The 19100-nt window shown below is 39.4% G+C and overlaps 1 protein-coding gene across 18 annotated transcripts in view; it reads left to right on the forward strand.

Annotated features, from left to right (window-relative positions):
• Nucleotides 1–18849, forward strand: part of ADD1 (adducin 1) — a 63718-nt gene extending 44869 nt beyond the window's left edge. For 2 of the 18 annotated variants that reach the window (XM_050337973.1, XM_050337975.1), the window contains exons 11-16: nucleotides 1098–1199; nucleotides 3041–3130; nucleotides 3226–3243; nucleotides 3957–4049; nucleotides 9835–9991; nucleotides 10850–11721. In XM_050337973.1, coding sequence (XP_050193930.1) covers nucleotides 1098–1199; nucleotides 3041–3130; nucleotides 3226–3243; nucleotides 3957–4049; nucleotides 9835–9991; nucleotides 10850–11325 — 936 coding nt within the window. In that variant the 3' untranslated portion in view covers nucleotides 11326–11721. Of the gene's footprint in view, nucleotides 1–1097; nucleotides 1200–3040; nucleotides 3131–3225; nucleotides 3244–3956; nucleotides 4050–9834; nucleotides 9992–10849; nucleotides 11722–12002; nucleotides 12099–12849; nucleotides 12885–16333 lie in introns of those variants that run through there. The other 16 variants (XM_050337987.1, XM_050337990.1, XM_050337979.1 and 13 more) reach the window with 12 other exon arrangements.
• Nucleotides 18850–19100: the final 251 nt, after the last annotated feature.

The following is a 19100-nucleotide window of genomic DNA, read 5'->3' on the forward strand; positions in this document are numbered from 1 at the left end:
ACAGCGATTGGAAATTAGGGCACGAAAAGTAAAGTGAATATATCGAGATAAAAGAGTTAGTTGTGCATCAAATTAAACAGAGCCCCATACTAAATGCACGGATCAAATAAAGCAACCTTCTATGAAGAACCCATGAAGCGCTTAAAGCTTGTGTTTGGGATATTTTTGTAACCTTCTGAGCTATGAGTTATAAAATATTCGACATCACCAAACTGTTCCTGTAGGTTGCTGTGCTGGTACAGCTATTTATTTGTGCAGAAGCTAATTCTGGTAACAGAACATTTTGCTGAAGTAGCTTGTTTTAATGCAAAACTTTGGTGATGCCCACTCTTGCTTCACAGTACGGAGTCATTCACTAAACCTGGTTAGTGACATCACATTGCTTTTCATACTTCTGTCATCTTATGCTTTAAGTTGGCTTTTATGTTTGTTGGGTACCAGAGGATTGAATCAATGATCTCTCTGTCTCTCTCACGTTATTTTGTAAAAACACCCAGTGCAGAAAATGAAAACGGCAATAACAGGGTTTTAGAGCTCATGTCTTAGATCTTGCTGTACTTCTGTTTGGGTAAGGAATAGTGTCCTTTCTAAACAAATATGAACTCACTGTGGAATTCCAGATAAAATTGTCCTTAAAAATAAGTAATTATATTGGCATTTTCCTACTCCTGTATTAGTATGTCTGTTCATAAAATGAGAAGTAGGTAGTTTTTAGAAACAGAAACACTGCACCTGCCAGTGTGGTCAAGTGCACAGAAAACCATCTGAAAAACCCTTTGGTCTCTGAATTGCTCGTAGCTGTAGTAACAGCATACTTTTGGGTGGAAGTTATTTGCAAGTTAACTGGCTGTCTGATTGTTGTTGTTGTGACTAACTTGACTTAATAGAATGATTCTGATCTCTCGAAATGTATCTGAAGGTACAGTTTATATTACTAGTGAAGAAAGGAACAATATTAGGAACAATGGAAGAATGCAATCATTGGTTCAGTTCTCTGCTCTGTATAATGCATGATCAACTGTGATGTGAACTTGCTGCTCTGAGTGTCCGTAGCCATTACAGCAGCTCTGACTCTGCAACTGTTCTTGATGTTACAGTGGACTAAAGAGGATGGACATAGAACTGCCACCTCTGCTGTCCCTAACCTGTTTGTTCCATTGAACACCAACCCGAAGGAGGTCCAAGAAATGAGGAACAAGGTTTGTAATAAAAGCAAAGTAACTTTGTTTTGGTCATTGCTACCATTAAGTTGTGTACTTGTAATGAACTAACTTACTTGCCTATAGTGAGATTTTGGGGGTTCAGTAACACAGCTCTGGTGTTGTCCTGTCCCTTTATAACTAAATACTGAAATAATTCCTAGGTCTTCTGAACTGATCTTGGGAAAAGTTGATATTTCTGTCCACAACATGAAGATTTGCCTTTTTCTTAGACCAGTTGCTGGGTGCCTCTGAAGCTGCCAGCCCTGAGTTTATGGTAGTAATTCTGTTCCCCGAGATCATAGCTTTACATTAATGACCTGTTTTCCTCTTTTGGTTTCACCGGTTGAAATTGTGGCCCAGACAAAGTAGTCTATGGATCTCTCTCTGTATTTTAATTTATGGTATTATAATATGCTGTGATTGTTGCAGTCATTTATTTTTTTTGCCTTCAGAACTGCATGTTAATCTTTTTAAAACGAGCTTGCAGGTAATTTTCCAGTTTTCAAATTTCAGGTCTTCTTGTCACCATTAACCAACAGGAAAGCACTGAATGCACTGAAGTTTTTCAATTTATTTCCATTAAAATATAAAATATGCTCTGGTATCTTGTTAATACTTGACTTGTTCTGGATTGTTTTGCTGCCTCTAAGTGATGGCCATATGGAACATGGGAGTTAGCATTATGTCGCAGGAAGGGCTATGTGCAGGGGTACTAGCAGGAATACTGATTTGTTCTAAAATAATTTGTATGTGGCTGACAGAGCTTATGCTTTTCTTGACTTGGCACTGTAAAATAATAATCACTTGAAATCAGAATTCAGGTGAAATTTCCAAGCAGTTTCTTGGTGTTTGAAACACAAATACTGTTTTATTAAAAAATTTGAATGAGATGACTAAGAGAAGTAAGACTTCAAATTTTATGCTTTGCCAGTGATGAGAAGGGTAGTAAATTAGAAACAAATACAAATGGTTCAGGATCTCCAAGCTTTCTGAAATGCCAAGTATTAATAGCATGTCTTATTTGTATATTTGTATGCATGTGGTGTTTTTTTAATAAATAGAATGCCCTTTTTAATTGTAAAGTAGAGGTCTTTTGGGATGCATTCTTTTCTGCATGTATCTTGGAACAAGAACTAGAATATTTTAGAAATAGATTTTGAGTCAGTTGTTACAAATTCTTTGCCACTGTAGGATATCTAATTTAAATTACCTAGGCTTAAAGATCCAGTTTCTGTTCCCATGTTCTGTATGGAAAGAACTGAGAAGTATTTAGGATGCAATAAAAGGGGTATGTTTGCATTAACTGACACTCTGGTGTTCTCACAGAGAAATTATTTACATGCCCTTTTGAAAATATGGTCCTGACCAGATCCAAAAATAGGATGTTGTGCAGTGTTTTGCAGTAAGTTCTGTAGGAAGATGATAACTGGTGTAATATCAGTGACTAGTGGCTGATGGCAGAAACCTGTAACTGGTCAGATAAAATAGGCTTATACAAGTGTGACCTCTGTGCTTCTCTGCTCACTTTCACACACTGGAGTTATCTGTTACATGCTCCGTAGAGTTTTACCATGAGCTAGTACTAAAAAGCAAAGGACAACACCTGCTGTGGTGTTTAAAGACTAAATTCTGAGAAATGGGATGGAACAGCCAGGAACCTGAACACTCACCTTTAAGTGGTGTTTATGAGCTCAGCTTCAGTTGATGTGTAGGGCCATAGCAATCAACGCTGGTTTGCAGCCTGTTGGCAGGTTCACTCACCCCTTTTTCAAACACAAAAATGTGGTCAACTTTTCTCTGCTGTTCACGGGACTGTGTTCTGCTGCTTTCCTTTACAGATCCGAGAGCAAAATTTGCAAGACATTAAAACCGCGGGCCCTCAATCACAGGTTCTTTCTGGGGTAGTTGTGGACAGGAGTCTCGTACAGGTGAGAGTATAAAATTCCTAAAACCAATAGCTTAATCTACGATATCCTCTGCTTTCACCTAATATATCACTATGAAATTATTCTCTAATTGGCAGAGAGTAACTGTTTATAAGGTAAGTCTTAGAGGTAACACCGTTGTCTTTGCGAGAGTGCTCAGGGTCAGAAATTTAGAGGCTTCAGCCATGTAGCCCAAGCATGCCTGTGGAGGATGCTTTTTGGTTTTTTTTGCTGAATGTAATGCATGAAATTCAGAAGGCTTTTTTATATGGGTTAGGTTCTTGTTCAAAAATATTGGGCTTTGTGACAACTTTGTTTTCTGAGTTTGTGTATCTTGAAGTATTAATACTGGGCACAGCAGGCTCACTGTGGGGCAGTAGTGTTTTGTGTTAAATATGGTTTTTCATGCTTCATAATACTTTATTTGAAGAGCAGTTTCGGGAAAAAAGCTATTACACATCAATAAAACTTAAAAGCAGTATATCTGGATATACAAAAGACTAAATCATAGCTCAAAGTAAAGTAAGAATTAGAGCTGTACAGTTACACTGTATAGCTGACTAACTTTAAAGCTTTATGTATGTGAGTGCTTTAACTGCCCCTGATAAGTATTTTCTGATATACTTTTTAAAGTTTAACAAGTCTTACCATGACCATATCATTATTCATGCTGGGTGTCATATTGTGTGCATGTCAATTCGTTGTCATTTGCAGTTTCATCTACCAGTTACTGTTTCTTTGCATGTTTTTAGCAAGCCTCACAATGCTTTCGGTTGATGTTTTCAAGCCCGGGCTCGGTTTGCTCTGTTTACCCAATTTACTGTTGCAGGATGCTCCCCTCTCAGACTGTACGGAATCTATTGAAGGGCTCGATCTCACAGAGCAGGCCTTTAGTCCCGCTAAATCTCTGTCTGTTAGAAAGGTACTGCCCTGTCATACTGCTCTCAATACTGTTGTTCACCCTTCATTTAACCTCTCCTTACCCTGACCTTTTCCCTCTGTTAGCTAACGACTTGGCTAGAAAAGAAAAAAGGTGGAAATAGATGGATCTCAAAATTATGTGTGTGCAATGATACAAACGGTTACTTTACCCTGTTAAAGTGTCTTTTAAGGATTTTGATCTTTTTATTTGTACAAGCTGGTGAGCTTGTACACTTTTGATGTTAAAGTGCTTCATATAGTGGGTTTCTTTGTGCATGCTGTTAGTGTTGAATTACTCTGAGATCAGTTTAGAGTTAGTTTAATCTCAACCTGATTCCATCAGTGTAATTCCAAGGATAGCACATGCTCAGTGTGTGTTATGCTGACAGGCACTGTCAGCTCCTGATCCCACATTGCTGGACATCTGGCTTCCTTGGAACTTCCTGCAGTTATCTACAGTGTTGCTATGTAATGCCCCACACTTCCAAAATTGATTGGTTTTCAAACCTGTAACCATGCTTGTGCTTACCTAATATACATTAAATACAGAATAAATTCAAGAGATGTGGGGATGTTGGGGTCAGTCCTTGGGGCTGACTGAACACTGCAAACAACGTGTCCTGCACTGTGCTTCTTTCCCCAGTTTCAAGATGTTTCTTAGAGGTGATCTAACAGGGAAGCACAGTGTGTAAATGAGCATCAGTGCCTCTGCTGCTCCAGGATTTTATCTAAAAGGCTCTTAAATCTTGGTTTTAGGTCTTGCCTAACACCTCATCAAAATAGCCTTCCCATGCAGAAAAACTCAGAATACTTTGAATTACGCCATTGTTGAAAACCTGGTGGTTTTAGAACACTTTCTAATGTAATGAGCCAGTTTGTGTTATAGATACTTGGATCATACTAAGGAGTTAATAATAATCATATTTTGATTGCAGGTTTTTTTGTCCATATTTTGAAAGGAAAAATAATAAAATGCCATTTCCAAATTTAAGATGAAAAATGAAATAAAGCCAAATTCTTCCAGGCAGTGAAAAATTATTTTTTGTAGTCATCCATTGGTTATCAAAACACAGGCAGTTTCTATCATCAGTAATGTATTTCAAGTATTATATTTGAACAATGGCATCACTTTTCTATAAAACTGTTCAGATAGTTTACCTGAATTTTTGTAGATGGCAAAGACCCAGCAAATGGTCTGTTGGTTAAATAGTATCATGTTAGGGGTTAGATGTCCAAATTATTTGTTTCCATTTTTGTGGTGTTGTGAAAGTGCTTTCTGCCTGAAATACTGTGTAAAAGTAGATCACAATGGTAAATTGCTGGAGTAATTATGAAATAGAAGTGGCCTCTTTCATAGACTTAATTTTAATATGGATTGTCACCTCAGTGCTTAATAGTTTCCCATCTGGGGGCAAAAGACAAAACCCAAAACCAAACAAATAACCTCCTCCAAGGAAAACCCAAACCAAACCAGAAAACCCAAGGAACCCAATAACAACAACAAAAACAAAAACAAAAAACCAGAGAAATTTCCTAGAAAGATTCTTCCAAAAACTTGTCATGTGTTGTGGAACAGAGGAAGTGTGAGTGATCTTATGATACCCACGTAAACCTCACCTGAAAATTTCAATGAAACTTTTGAGTCCTGTACGTCAAGGACTTAATGGACTTTTAGGTACCAGATAATTACAAGTTCTCAGTTGACGAAGTCTTTGACGATTACAGTTCAAATAAAGAGTTTCTCTAATTGCGGTAACGCTCAGAATTGTATTATGTTTACAGTTGACATTGAGCTTTATATCAACTACTACTGCACACTATTTCGGACGGAAAACCCCCTGTGTGTACAGTTTGCATGTACTGCTTTGAGTGTCCCGTGCCCATGGCTGCAGCAGTCAGTTCTCCATTCTGCCTTGTCACTTGCTTTGTCCATGTTCTGAGAAGTCCTGGCCGTGTTGCAACACAAGCTCCTTGTGCATCGTGTAATTTTATTCCCGTTTGGACTGGGTTAACCAAGCTTCTGCTGCAGTCTCAGCTGAACAACAGGGAATGCTGGTTATTCTTACCAATGACCAGCCTGTAGTCTGATCTAAAATGAAATAAATTCACATGAATTTTCAAGAATTTTAACTAGAAGGGAATTCAGCCGTTTCGTGTCTCTTCCTTTAGAATGGAAGTTCTGTGGCTTTGTTCTTCATGAAGAGCCTCTCAATTCTGCCCCAGACAACCCCACTGGGTTTGAGTGGTGGCTTCTACATGAACAGTACTTCAGGAATCTCGGTGTTTTGGATAAAGGCACTGCATTAATGTCACATTGTGTTAGGACAGTTATTATGAACCTGATTGAGAGAAGAATTGGCATGTAGAAATTGCCACTTTGGTCATATTTTCCCCCAAGAACAAGGTGAAATGCTTGCCTGTTAAATAATGCTCAGTTTTGAATTTTTCTCTAAAAGCAAGATTTAGTGTAGAAGTTGCAAAATTATGTGATCATCTAAAATTTCCATGTAGGAAATATGAGGTCCATGTTTAATATGAAGCTCCGTTGTGTATCATTAAATATAAATTACTATCCCTTTGGATCTTTGTGGGAGTGTGTGCCCCTACAAAAATTTTTCAGAGTGAGAATACATTCTGTTTATTAATGTAATCTCTCCAGTAGTTTTTACAGTGGAGAAAATACTGCTGATATTCAGGTGCTTACATGTGCAATCAGACTTTAAATAGTCATCAAAATACTATTAGAATCATAATCAAAATAGTAGTAGTGTCAGCATAATCCAGATGAAATCACTGGATTATTAGTTTTTTTCATGTTATCTTGTGTTGAAACAGAATGTGAGTCTTTTTATGGGAATTTATTCCCTGTCTACAGGCTCTTTAATACTGGAAGTAATTCCAGACCGATTTTTTTGTTAAGATTTCCTGAACTTCCATAGGAGTCTCCAAGTGGCATAGACAGGTTAATAGCTCTGCAAAATCTTGTATGTTTTAGTGTCACATTTGACAATTTAAAATATGTCCTGTACTGTCTTTTTACTCCTTTATACTTGTTTTCTTTCTGTCCCATATTTCATTTTGTGTAGTATATTTTTATGTGCATTCTTGGAATGCTGCTTTGTAGCCTATTCTGTGAAATAAAATATCTCTGTTTCTTTGATTTGTACACGCTTTAGAATAATCATGTTGCAGAGCTTACTAACGTATCACTATAATTTATTTCCCATGTAGACTCAGTGCCTCTATTGATATAAATTTCATTAGTGGCCTTTGAACCACTTCCATGTTATTGATACTGAGTGAAACTGGATGTGGTAATCTGGAATCAGCTTTTAGCAAATCAAAAGTTTGCCTTTCTTGTCTCTTGTATAATTTTTCTGCTTTCATGGTCCAAGAACCACAAGTGCTTTTTTCTTTATAATACGTAATTCACTTACTGTCCTTGCCTCTGATACTTTCAATATTGCTTCTCTTGGGTCAAAGCTACTCAGCAAGTACAAATACTGCTTGCATTGATTGTGGGTGTTTTTCGTGTGGGTTCCATTTTGGTTTGGTTTGATTTTTTTTTTAATCTAGCAAATGTGATAAGCTTGATTTGCTACTTTTATTCCCAGTAGTTAACAAAGGTACTCCCTGAGGAGGAGAACAATCATGCCAGTGCAGAAGGCATCTCGCTGCAAACTGCCTCTCTTGCTGTTTGTCATTGTTAAATAACAGGCATCAGTAACATTCTGTTCCAATAGAAGTTGTTCTACCCAGGCATTCTGGATTTAACTTGCAACGTTCAAAGATCCTTAAACATTCCAGGGATACCAATGAAATACACAGAGTATTGTGTGTCTGATTTCTCTGTTGGCTTCTGTAATCCCAGAAAAGTCTAGAAACTCTGCCTGGGATCAGTGCTTTACAAAGTCCTGCTACTCACTGCTGAGTTTCGGTTAAAACTGCATCCTTAATCTGAAGGGTGGCCAAAGGTAGAGAGGGAAATACAAAACTGCCCTGGGCACCAGTTTTCTGCCATCATTAAAAGCTGGGACCTGTAGTTTTAGGGCTGTTTTAAATTTTCTATGAAACAATTAGGATTTGTACAAAGATTGATATTTCTGTGATTTTTTTTAATGCATTATTATATAAGAAAAGCTGTGGCTATCAAAGCAGTGTTTCATGGAAACAGTTGAGATTTTGACATTCTGCTGACATTGTGCATCTAAGAGGAAGTTTCCTCTTATTTTATGGAGAAACAGAAATGATTTGTAATGTTTTAGAGATGTTTCTCTCCTGCAGTTCCTTTCAGGGTCTTACACCGGAGACTTGTTACGCTCTTCCTTCTTTGGTACTTCTGGCTGGTGTTTTGCTTCCTGAAGAGTAGCAGAGATTCTAACAACCAGCTGTTCTTACCTCCCTGGATTACTCTAGACCAGATTTTTGGAGATCTCTCCTGAGGCTTTCAGAAGTATCTGACTGCTCTTGTCCTCATAACATCTGGACATTCTTGTCTGTCACCTCCTTGGTGCTGACAGCTTGTCCAGAGCAGCTCTTGGCATCCAAAACAACATTCTAATTTCGTCAGTTTTGCAGTGAAGATCCCGTGCTTGTCCATGAAGAATGGACACGGAATGGAACGTTTGTCTCTTTGTTCAGGCACTGCGTATTTTTAAACTGTGTTTCTAAATGCTTTCTTTAAATATTGGTACAAATAACATTTGAATATGGAGATGACCTGGGTCAGTCAGTAACCCCGTAGCTGTTTGGTAATGGAATTCAAACACCTCTTTCCAACAATGAAGGCACTTTGGGAATCACTGTGATATGGGGCACAGGCCACATTTCCAGGCTAGTGTCAGTAGAGTTCTGTATATCCAATGGAAAAAACCACGTACTTAGACAAGTCACTTGAGAGATAGAGCAGCTATCTCCAGGCAAGCATCTTCCATACCCAAGACAATGAAAAACCAATGGCTTTAGTCTTTACTATATGGTTAGAGAAGAAAAACTAAAAACCTTAACATTGGAGAATCTGATGCAGCTGCTTTTGTCCAGTGGAACTTAATGTACTTAGAATTGCTAATCTTATATTTTTATTTGTTTAACTTTTTATCTGGCTTATATGACAAATGTTATAGATGTAAATATGCTAACTTGTATAAGATTACAGTTAACCTTAATGACTTAAAAATGGCTTGTAATAAACTGTTAATCTGGTGTATACAGAACACATACAAGATGGCTTTTTACTATAACATCTGTTAGGTGTTATGTACTAGCTGCTAGAAATGGCTTTTCCATTATTTAAAAAAATACAAAGCAAAACATAAATCCAAAGCAAAACAACAACAACAATAATAATAACAAAGGACAAAACAATAAAACAAATGACAAACAGAAATACCTGTAAACTGAGTCCTGTGACCTTTTACAAGTATTCTGTGCCCAGACTGCCATGCAGGTGGGCCTGGTATCATGTTTCTTTTGTGGGGAGAAAAAGAAACTTGATATACTTTTGTGACTTCATATATAATTCAGCTGGACTGTTTGGCTGCTGTTTGATTTGCTCCTTAATGGTTGATATTCCCTCGTGGAGACCTATTTTCTCCTTTTTATTAACCTGCTGTGAATTAAATTAAAAAAAAATCTATAATAGCTTTTTTTTTAATTTAAGAGAAAAAAAGTAGCATTTTTCAGATGATCTCTTTGTTTTGTTTTTGGTTGCTTTGTAGCCTCTGCACTTCTCAGGGTTCTGCAAGTTACTGCTTGATTGCAGATGTATCTTAATTTTCTTTTGCCAGGGAGAACTGGTGACTGCATCAAAGGCAATAATTGAGAAAGAATATCAACCAAAAGTCATAGTGAGCACAACAGGACCAAATCCCTTCAATAAACTCACTGACCGAGAACTGGAAGAATATCGCAAAGAAGTAGAGAGAAAGCAGAAGGGACCAGAAGGTTGGTTTCTCTGTGTGTATTTTTTCCTGCAACAGACTATAATACCAACAACTGTATTACTGATTTGAAGGTGGGTTATCTGCAAAGGCCATGGATAAATTATCCAGCTTTTGTGTGTTTCAGTTTTTCCAGTGTGAATTAGAGATTTGAAAAGCGTGTTGGACATAGAATGTACCATCTAAGTGTTAGTGGTGTGTTCTGTAAAACAGATCGATCTCATTCTACAGTTATCCCAGCAGACCAGCTGGACAGCAGGGCCAGTTACTGCTGCTGTTAGGAAGTTGAAAGCATGAAACTTAAGTCAGAAAAATGTTTTGGTTCTGCAAAGTGTTGCAGATTGTTCTGCTTTGTTTCTCCTGGCACTAGAGCTGGGCTAGGAGCTGGGAATGGTGGTGCTTTATAGCAGCAACTCTGCACTGAAATTTGTGGATTTGAGGAATCCACTGAATGGGGAAGGTACAGAATAACATTTGATTGCTGTTTGGAAATGGAACATCTTGGACACTTCTCCTGAAACAGACTTTCTGAATTATCAGAGAATAATGATGGATTTGTGCTGTAAAAAGAGTTTGTTGCTGCATCTGAGGTGTCTCTCCTGCTTCGATTCTGTAGAATTTTAAGGGATGATACTTAAAACACTCGTCTGAGGTGAGGTTTTGGATTTGAGTGATGCAGGAGGTGCTTCTTCTCTTGCAGTGTGTGTTCCCTGCACCTGTTTTTTTGGGACAGCAATGTAGGAGCCATTGTATGTGTTGGGTTAATGAAGTGCTGGGTGGGGTGGGGTGGGATGCTCTCCTGTCATGCCTGTTTTAACTGCGTGCCTTTATTCTCTCAGTAACAATGCCACATCCTTCTTAGATAAGGTGTCAAAATATGGAGAGACTGTGTTACTGAGGCAGACACCAGCTGGGGAGCAGAGTGCAGTGCTTAGAAATCAGACCATCAGTGAGCAAAACACGTCAGATAAAAAATCCCTGGATTTGAAAGGCAGATCAAACACCTTTCAAGGAACAGATACGAAGACTTTACAGGATCGTGGCGTATCATCGCTGTCTAAATCCTTAGATAACACTCAGTTTGCTGCTGCGTGGGTTTCTTGTCACACCACGCAGCAAGTCATCCCACATCTAAACGGAGAAGAGCCAGATGGGCAGAAGTCCTCCCATAAGGAATTTCATACTGCAGTGATCAAAGCACTGAGGTCCGATCCTGACCTTTTGGCTGAGGCCTCAGGTATTACTAACGTGGTACAGCTGCGCTTGCAATCCAGGGAACAACCTCTTTACCTGCACCATTTGGAGAATCTGTCAGTTGACTCTCATCTGTGGGACTGATTTCACTTTTAATTGTGTAGGTGAACTCCAGGGAACAATGTTTTAAAGTTGTTCCCGATATATGGTGTGCTCTGTTAATGTTTTCCTTTGGATCTAGGGCTGTTTAAAGCTGGAAGCAAGGGGGACCCTCTTACTAATAACAAATACTTAAACCACTGTGAAATCTGTTTGGAATCATATAATTACTGCATGTTTTTCTGATTATCTGTGCAGTCTTCTTTTCTTTCGGGACGCAATTTTGTTTACTTAGAGTTTCAGCAATACAAAGCAAGCGAAAGAACATTATCTTGTGCAGGCCTGATAGCATATCCCCTCCCCCATATTCGTTTATATCTTCCTTGTGGTTTTTCCTCACAAGTTTCCTTTAGAACAACATGATAAATCAATTCGTAGACAATTACACTATTCTTACCCTCTTAATGAAAAAAAAAAAAAAAAACCAAAAAACCAAACCTCAAAAAGCTACAGAGCACAACTGTGACTTGAACAGTTTTGTTAGTATCAAACTGTCATTTAATTTTCTTTTGCTTGTTTTGGTATTATGTAATATCCTGGCAGGATTTTGATTCAGAAAAACGTATTGGTGTCTTGAGTGCATGGAGCAAACGGACACTTGTTTCCTCACATGCTGAGAGGTTTTGTTTGCCTTTTTGATTTCTCTCTGCCCACACCTGCAGAGCCTTCAGAAGATGGCAGGCCACAGAAAGAGAGAAGCCCCCCTGATCACACTTCAGCTCGCACTCCTCCCAGCACGCCCATTAAAATAGAGGAAGGTATGTTCTTCTGATTTGGGGGCAGGGGAGACCAGTAACTGCATCCTTAGTGACTGACGCATGAAAGTACATGAACCAGTATCTAATAACAGTAAATTATTACTTGTGTTTCATTGTTCTACTACCTAAAGTATACTCCACTGAACTGTGAGTGTAACAGGAGTTATGTTTACAATAATAAAGAAGTGTGCAGTAATATAAAGACAAATTTTCATCTCTCCAGAACTGCCTTGTCATCTCTTGGTGTTTCTCAACTGATTTACCTTTTTGTACGTTTTCTGTGAGAGAGAATTGCTCTTACGAAATGAAATAGTGTCTGATGGTGAACCAGACACATATCTAGATGCTTTGGTAAATCTTCACTGATTGCACATTTCTTAAACATTATTGTACTTGGATTACACCTCATTAAATATTTTTTCTGACTCAATTTGAATCTAAATTTGATTATTTGCTCACCTAATGTCATAGTTTTAACTAAAATGAGAGCAGGGCTTCTGAAGTCAACAATTTCCTCAAAAAGGGATAAAATGACCATCTCAAACCGGTGTAATCCAATTATTGTCTCGTTTCCTTTACCTTGTTACATTGTATATATCACCTGTCTGTTAGTCTGCCATTCACTACTTCATCTCATTCCGTTTTCTACAAGAATGGTTGCAACCATTCTTCTAACGTAACACAATGGCTGTGATGAATGCATAGATTCTCTACTTGTGCTTTTTTCTTCTTGTGGCTGCGTTACAAACAGGAGATGGATATGCTAAAGAGTACCTGTTACCATAGTAAGTATCATTCCATACTCTGACCTGCTTTTGTGCTTTGCTTCACTCTTGCATCTTTGTTTACTAAGGCTTTTGTTGGTTTTGCTTTTTTGCTTTTTTTTCTTTTTTTTTTTAAAAAAGCAGGTTTTTTCAGTTGAGGTGTTGGTTTCTTTAGTGCTCAATTTCATGAAATTCCAGGTAGTTGCAGATCTCATGTTAAAGCACACTCCCCCTCTGAGACAGACTGTGAAAGTCACCTTACGTGTTTCCATATCTGTGTGTCCAGTTCCTCAGTTTGAAAAGGAATAGTCTGAAGCTGTCTCTGAAGTGAGATATAGCTGAAACAACCCTGGAAGTTTCTGCCCCAACAGTTTGCTGCTGCCCACACAGTTTGGGCCTGGTAATGAAATGGAACAGTTCCTAATCTATTCCAGTGCAAAAGTGCCACCACTGACATGGATTTAAACTTACCCAGCAGACTTCTGCACAGAAGTGGATATGGAACTGTTTCCATATTTTCTGTTAGCTGCAGGGGAATTCAAATTCCAACCACGGAATAGCAGCAAGTACTTGGTGGCAGCAACTTCTACAGCTGTTTCAGCTATCTCTGCAGGGCTCCTTCGGATTATGCTTTGGAGAAATAAAAATGTTTGTGTGTCCTGTTATATCTGAAAGTCAGTGTGTTTGTCATAGGTTTGAAAGTCAAACTACATCGTAGACACCTGTGATGTTACTGATAAAGTTCTAAAACCTGAAACTTCTTTCAAACAGAGAATTGTGTTCCACAGACTCTTCTAGTATAAGTTTTCCAGGACAAACTTAGCAAACTTATTTTAGAGAGTAATTGGAAGTTCACACCATGACAGCTTTGACTGGGGGAGGTTCTGTAGAAGGACAATGTTCTCTGTATGCGGCCTCTTCTCAACTTTGATTCATCGTATTCTTTCTATTTAAGTGTAGTTGAAGTCAGTCAAGTGTTTTGTGTTAACTCAGTGATAGCCTAGTTGGTATGTTCGTCCACATCTTTGTGTTGAGGGAAAAACCCAAACCCATAAACCTTTATTTTCATAAGTAACATGAACTGTAAACACACACTAGTATTGATGTTATGCTTCAAACAAACACTTAAGCCACAGTGTATATATGTAAAGGGAGAACATGGATGTAGAGATGATTATTCTGAAAAAACTTTAGAAATGGTCAGGTACAGCTGAATTCTTAAACTGTGAATAGGTTTTGCAGCAAGATAAATATTTTTTAAAACTTCCTAGTTCTGAAATCCATCCAGTAGAGTAGCAGAGCATTTACATGTTGTGTGCTGGCTCCATCGAATGTGGAATTTGTAAATCTCTCTAATTCTGGTAAAATACTGCCTGTAGTGAGCTAAACAAACAGATGTTAGCCTGATTCCCGCATCATGGTAATCTATTTAATAAGGATGATGGGAAGGATAGCAGTCCTGTATTAATGAGCTGTAAACCCACTTATACTTATTCAATGTTCAGGCCAGCTGGCAAATGCTGTTTGAATGCCTGTAGCTTCCTATTCTTTACTTTGAAGGAATTTCTAATCCCTTTATTTAAAACTTCAAAACTTTTTTCAAAAAAAAAAAAAAAGATAAACCTGACTGATGGCCTGTTTTAAAAACTGAGCCAACTAACGAGTAGAATATTTTTACTTGGAAGGGACTTAATTGACCATCTAGTCCCAGTGCCTGACCTGATTCAGGGCTGACCAAAAGCTGAAGCAGGTTATTAAGGGCACTGTGCAAATGCCTCTAAAACACTGACAGACCTGGGGCATCAACCACCTCTCTGGGAAGTCTGTTCCAGTGTCCAACCACCCTCTCAGTAAAGAAATGCTTCCTGAAGTCCGGTCTGAACCTCCCCTGGTGCAGCTTTGAACCATCCCCACACATCCTGTCAACTGGTTCCCAGGGAAAAGAGCTCAACAATGCTTTCAGTTAATTCCTGAAAAGTTAAATGAAATCCAAAAGCAGTGTAGTGGCAGTCAAGAATTGTAGCTGATGTTTCTTATGACTTTGTGTCTCCCATACATACACAGGCTAAACTAGAGGGTCAGGGGTCAGCTTGTACTGTACATAACTGCTTTCTCTTTCTCGCTCTGGTTTAAATCCCGCCTGCATTATAACTTTTAAACTGCTAACTTGTGCATTCCGAGTGTTTGGCACTGGATACTACTGTGTGGTGTTTACTTAACCTATTAGAAGCTCATGGTGCTCTAGGCAAAACATGTTTGTTTCCTAGCAGGTATTCACAGAACAGAGCCCTCTAAAATATATCAGAGGATTATTAATCCTATCTGGCAGAGGTAAAAAGAACACCGTCATTTTCATAGGAAAAATGGGAAAGTATCAAGCATTTCCTGTAAATTCTTGTGAAAGCCTTCAGTCTTTTCAAATTAAAACAAACAAGATTTTGAGAGAGGCAAAAATAGTTGCCTTTCATTTGTGCCTCATAATGAGCATGGCCTGGATTTTGTTCTAAATTCCTCCTTACATAACATCAGTGGGGATGGATCTGACACAGCTCACGGGACACTGCTGGGAGCAGTGAGGAACATTGCTGGGAACTCCACAAAGTGCTCCTTGTTGAGTACATGCACAAAGAGCAGCTTTACACAGAACCTCCCTAAAGCACCACGGTGAGTGAGGAAAGTGTTACAATTGAGGCAGGAGTGGTTCAGATCCCCTTTGGACTTACAGTTACCACTGGACTTCTGATGTTCCTTTCTTCAGGGTAAGTTTTGCTGTTGGATATCACACACATTAAATAAACAAGCTATGTCGCATAACCTGCTGAGCTCATCTAATTTGATAAATGACACAGATTCTACTTAGAGGAATCCATAATATTTACTCATATCTTGCAAAAAAAAGGTGAAGCCTTTGTCATAGGAAATCGTATTTTGAAGCAACATTGGTTAGATCCCATAGGAAGAATATTGTGAAAATCCCTGCATTGGAATTATAAATTGGCAAGCCAAAAATATAGAAATTCTTGGATTTGCATGTGTCAGATCACTGCAAACCAGCAGTTAGTTTTATCCCACCAAAAGAAAAAAGAATCAAGGTAAGGAATTGCATAAGGCTCTATTCAATGCCAATGAAAACTGTGGATTTAATTCCTGCTTTACTGCAGGAATACTAAAATCTTGTGTTGCTTGCAAATGTCACGAGTGAAACAGGAGAGAGATCTGAACAGTTACTTTCTTGCTGATGGAATTCAGCTTTATCTGTTCTGTGCTGGGAGCTTAAAAACACATGGAACTTTGGAATATCTTATTTCTTCCATGCCCAAAGCTGGAGGAGAGCAGCCCTGTGACAAAGGCTTTTATGCAAAGTAAATACATTAGTTTTTTATAGAGCGCGCTCCCCATCCACTCGCTTCGCTTTCCCCGTTCCAGGGGCACTTACCAAACTGACTGTGTCCCTGTCTGTCCGCCCACCAGAGACACAGCAGGACCAGACCTACAGAGATGACAGTGATGCTGCAACTTTCAAGCAAACCCTCCCAGATCTCACCCCTGATGAGCCTTCGGAAGCACTCGGCTTCCCTCCCTTAGGAAAGGAGGAAGGGAGATGTGACCAAGATGTGCCCAAAAGCCAAACGGAACCACCTGCAGTGGAAAATAAGGAACCCCAGTCCCAACCCGCTGAAGAGCCAGCAACACCAACAGCTGAGGAGGGGACGGCAGCTGATGCAGGTAGTGATGAATCTCCAGGGAAGTCCCCATCAAAAAAGAAAAAGAAGTTTCGCACTCCTTCCTTCCTGAAGAAGAGCAAAAAGAAGAGTGACTCCTAAAGGCCAACCCACTGCAGAAACACTGTCATATTTTAAAATCCATTAACCACTAGAATGTACCAGATTGTACTTGAGTGTTTTGTCTTACTATGTAAATGAATGCCACAAGTAATCCAACCAGCCCCCCAAGTTATGGCTTGATTGTTTAAGGTTATAACCAGAAACTAATGTCCAAAAAGGTGCTAATCCTGTGTGTTCAGCAGCTGCCACAGATCTGATCCCTAATTTGTAATCAAATGTAAACGACTTCCATGTGGAAGGCACTGATTCGCTATATTTAATTTAAAGCCTGCACTGCTTTGCAAAAGAATATATAAAATTCACAGTTAAAAATAAACCACCCATTGCTTACCACAAGAAGTGTTCTTTTCCAATATTCTGTTCCAAGTCAGAAGAAAATTTCTTCTTAAATTTTGACTTTTAGAGAGGATGCTTTTGCAGTGGTGTTCTCAAGGGGGGTGTATTCTTGAACTGACACGTAAACTTCTGCAAGCTTGTGAGTACAGGCCGTGTTTTGGCCAAGCTTTGAGACTCTCCATTGCTTCCTCTCTCTCCCTTCTGACTGTTGTAACAAAATGAAGGTGTTTTTCACTTTGTTTTATTTTGTAACTGGCTGGTGAAATCATCTTTGTCTAGGACTGAAATGACTGTGGTGTGTTCTGCTCACATTGTGCGTTCAAAGAGCCCAATCTTGGTTTGTTTATTTTCTTTCTAGTGAATTATAGTTTAAGATAAATCTGTCTTTCGCTCTTGCCTCCCTGAGTCATGTGGTGATTTGGCTGTTGGAAAGGTTGAAAACTAACTGAAGTGAAAGTATTTCAGAAGTTTTTCAGCTGGTGGTGTGGAGCACAGGCAGGTGTATTTTGGGCCTTAGCATCGTTTTTCTTTACCCTCTTAAAAATCCCTTTGGTGCACACACAGCCCTGCTGTGCATGAACCCCATGTGCGGCCTTTTGTGTTTGTTCCTTCCCACTATAAAAATGTAAATGCATTACACTGAGTATTTCACCTTGTTTTATAGTAATTATTTTCACTTACCAAAGCTGGCTTTTCTCTGAACCTTTTTGTTGTTGTTGCCAGCGGTAAAGTACAGAAATCCCAAGTAACCTTAAAGGTGTATTTTCACCGTTCGCTATAAATGTTTGTTAAATGTGTAGCATGGCAAACCACTCTCGCCACTGAGTTCACTGTTTCCCAGTTATTGCCATGCTTCTGTCTATCACTAATTGTAAAAGTAGTTTAAGATCAGGTAGGTCAAGCTTGCGGAATCCTCCAGAAAGCGTGTGCCGTCACCTCGGCCAAAGGAAGGCCGGCGGTCAGTGGCCATTTCTGGTTTCTAGACTTTGCATTCCGGGTTTGACAGCGGCAAACCCCAACACCCCGTGGGGGTGAGGGCAACACACTGACTCACAGTAAGTGTCTGTAGCACAACAGAACATGGATGTAACCTTTTAGGACAGTACTAAACGTCGCAATTGGTGAAATAGCAGAGAACTAATGCCTTACTTTCATGCAGCAGAAAGCGCGGAAGGCCGGGCGGGTGGAGCGGCCGGAGGCAGCTCTGGGTGAGCAGCACAAGGCCTGTGTCGGGCTGGGAGGTGCCGATGCCTCGGGCTGGTTTCGGGCAGTGGAGGGGCAACAGCCGGAGGTGGAATTAGAGCTGTCAAGCTTCAGGTGAGGAGAGAGGTTTCGAGGTGGTCCCTGGTACCGTGAGAAATGTGAGGGGGCCTGTTGTGGGACGGGTGGAGGGCGGGTGGCACAGAGCAGTCGGGCGCTGGGCAGGAGCCCCGGAACAGCAGAGCTCAGGCAGGACTGCATGGCACGAATGGCTTTCAGCTTCTACTCTAACCTTGTATGTCCTTGTACACTAGGAAGCAAACAACACTTATTTTGCTAAACTGTGTTTTATTGCAGGGTTGTAACTAAATGATTAATTGCTGTATGTTTCAGTTCTTTACTGGAGTCCCTCCATTTATCTTGACCACATATGCAATGACTCTTTAATTTCTAATTTTGTAGTTTGTCCTTTTAGTTCTTTGTATTTACAATATGAAATGTAGTCATGTATGGTATGGTTACACACTTTGGGGCAGAATAAAGTCCTGTGTTTTTCTTTCTTGTATCATTAAGTTCTACTCACAAATAAAACTCTTGAAAACAAAATCATGCTCTGCTTTCAGAACTTGTACGGTTTTATTCTACATCTGTAACCTGTTTAATTAGGTTCATTTTCTTTTTGAGTAATATCTGTGTTCTCAGATATTACTCAAATTGGCTACTATAGGTCTCCCTGCCCTGTGTGTCCCAACTGGGCAGGAGGCAGAGCCTGGTGGGAGGGGTCAGCACTGTGGTTGGCTCCCTCAAGGAGGCCTTTGGCACCTCGGGTGAAGTTCTGGACCCACTTTGGCTCAGCC

Source organism: Myiozetetes cayanensis, unplaced genomic scaffold, assembly GCF_022539395.1.
Source record: "Myiozetetes cayanensis isolate MyiCay16 unplaced genomic scaffold, myiCay2020 scf7, whole genome shotgun sequence".
NCBI lineage: Eukaryota > Metazoa > Chordata > Aves > Passeriformes > Tyrannidae > Myiozetetes > Myiozetetes cayanensis.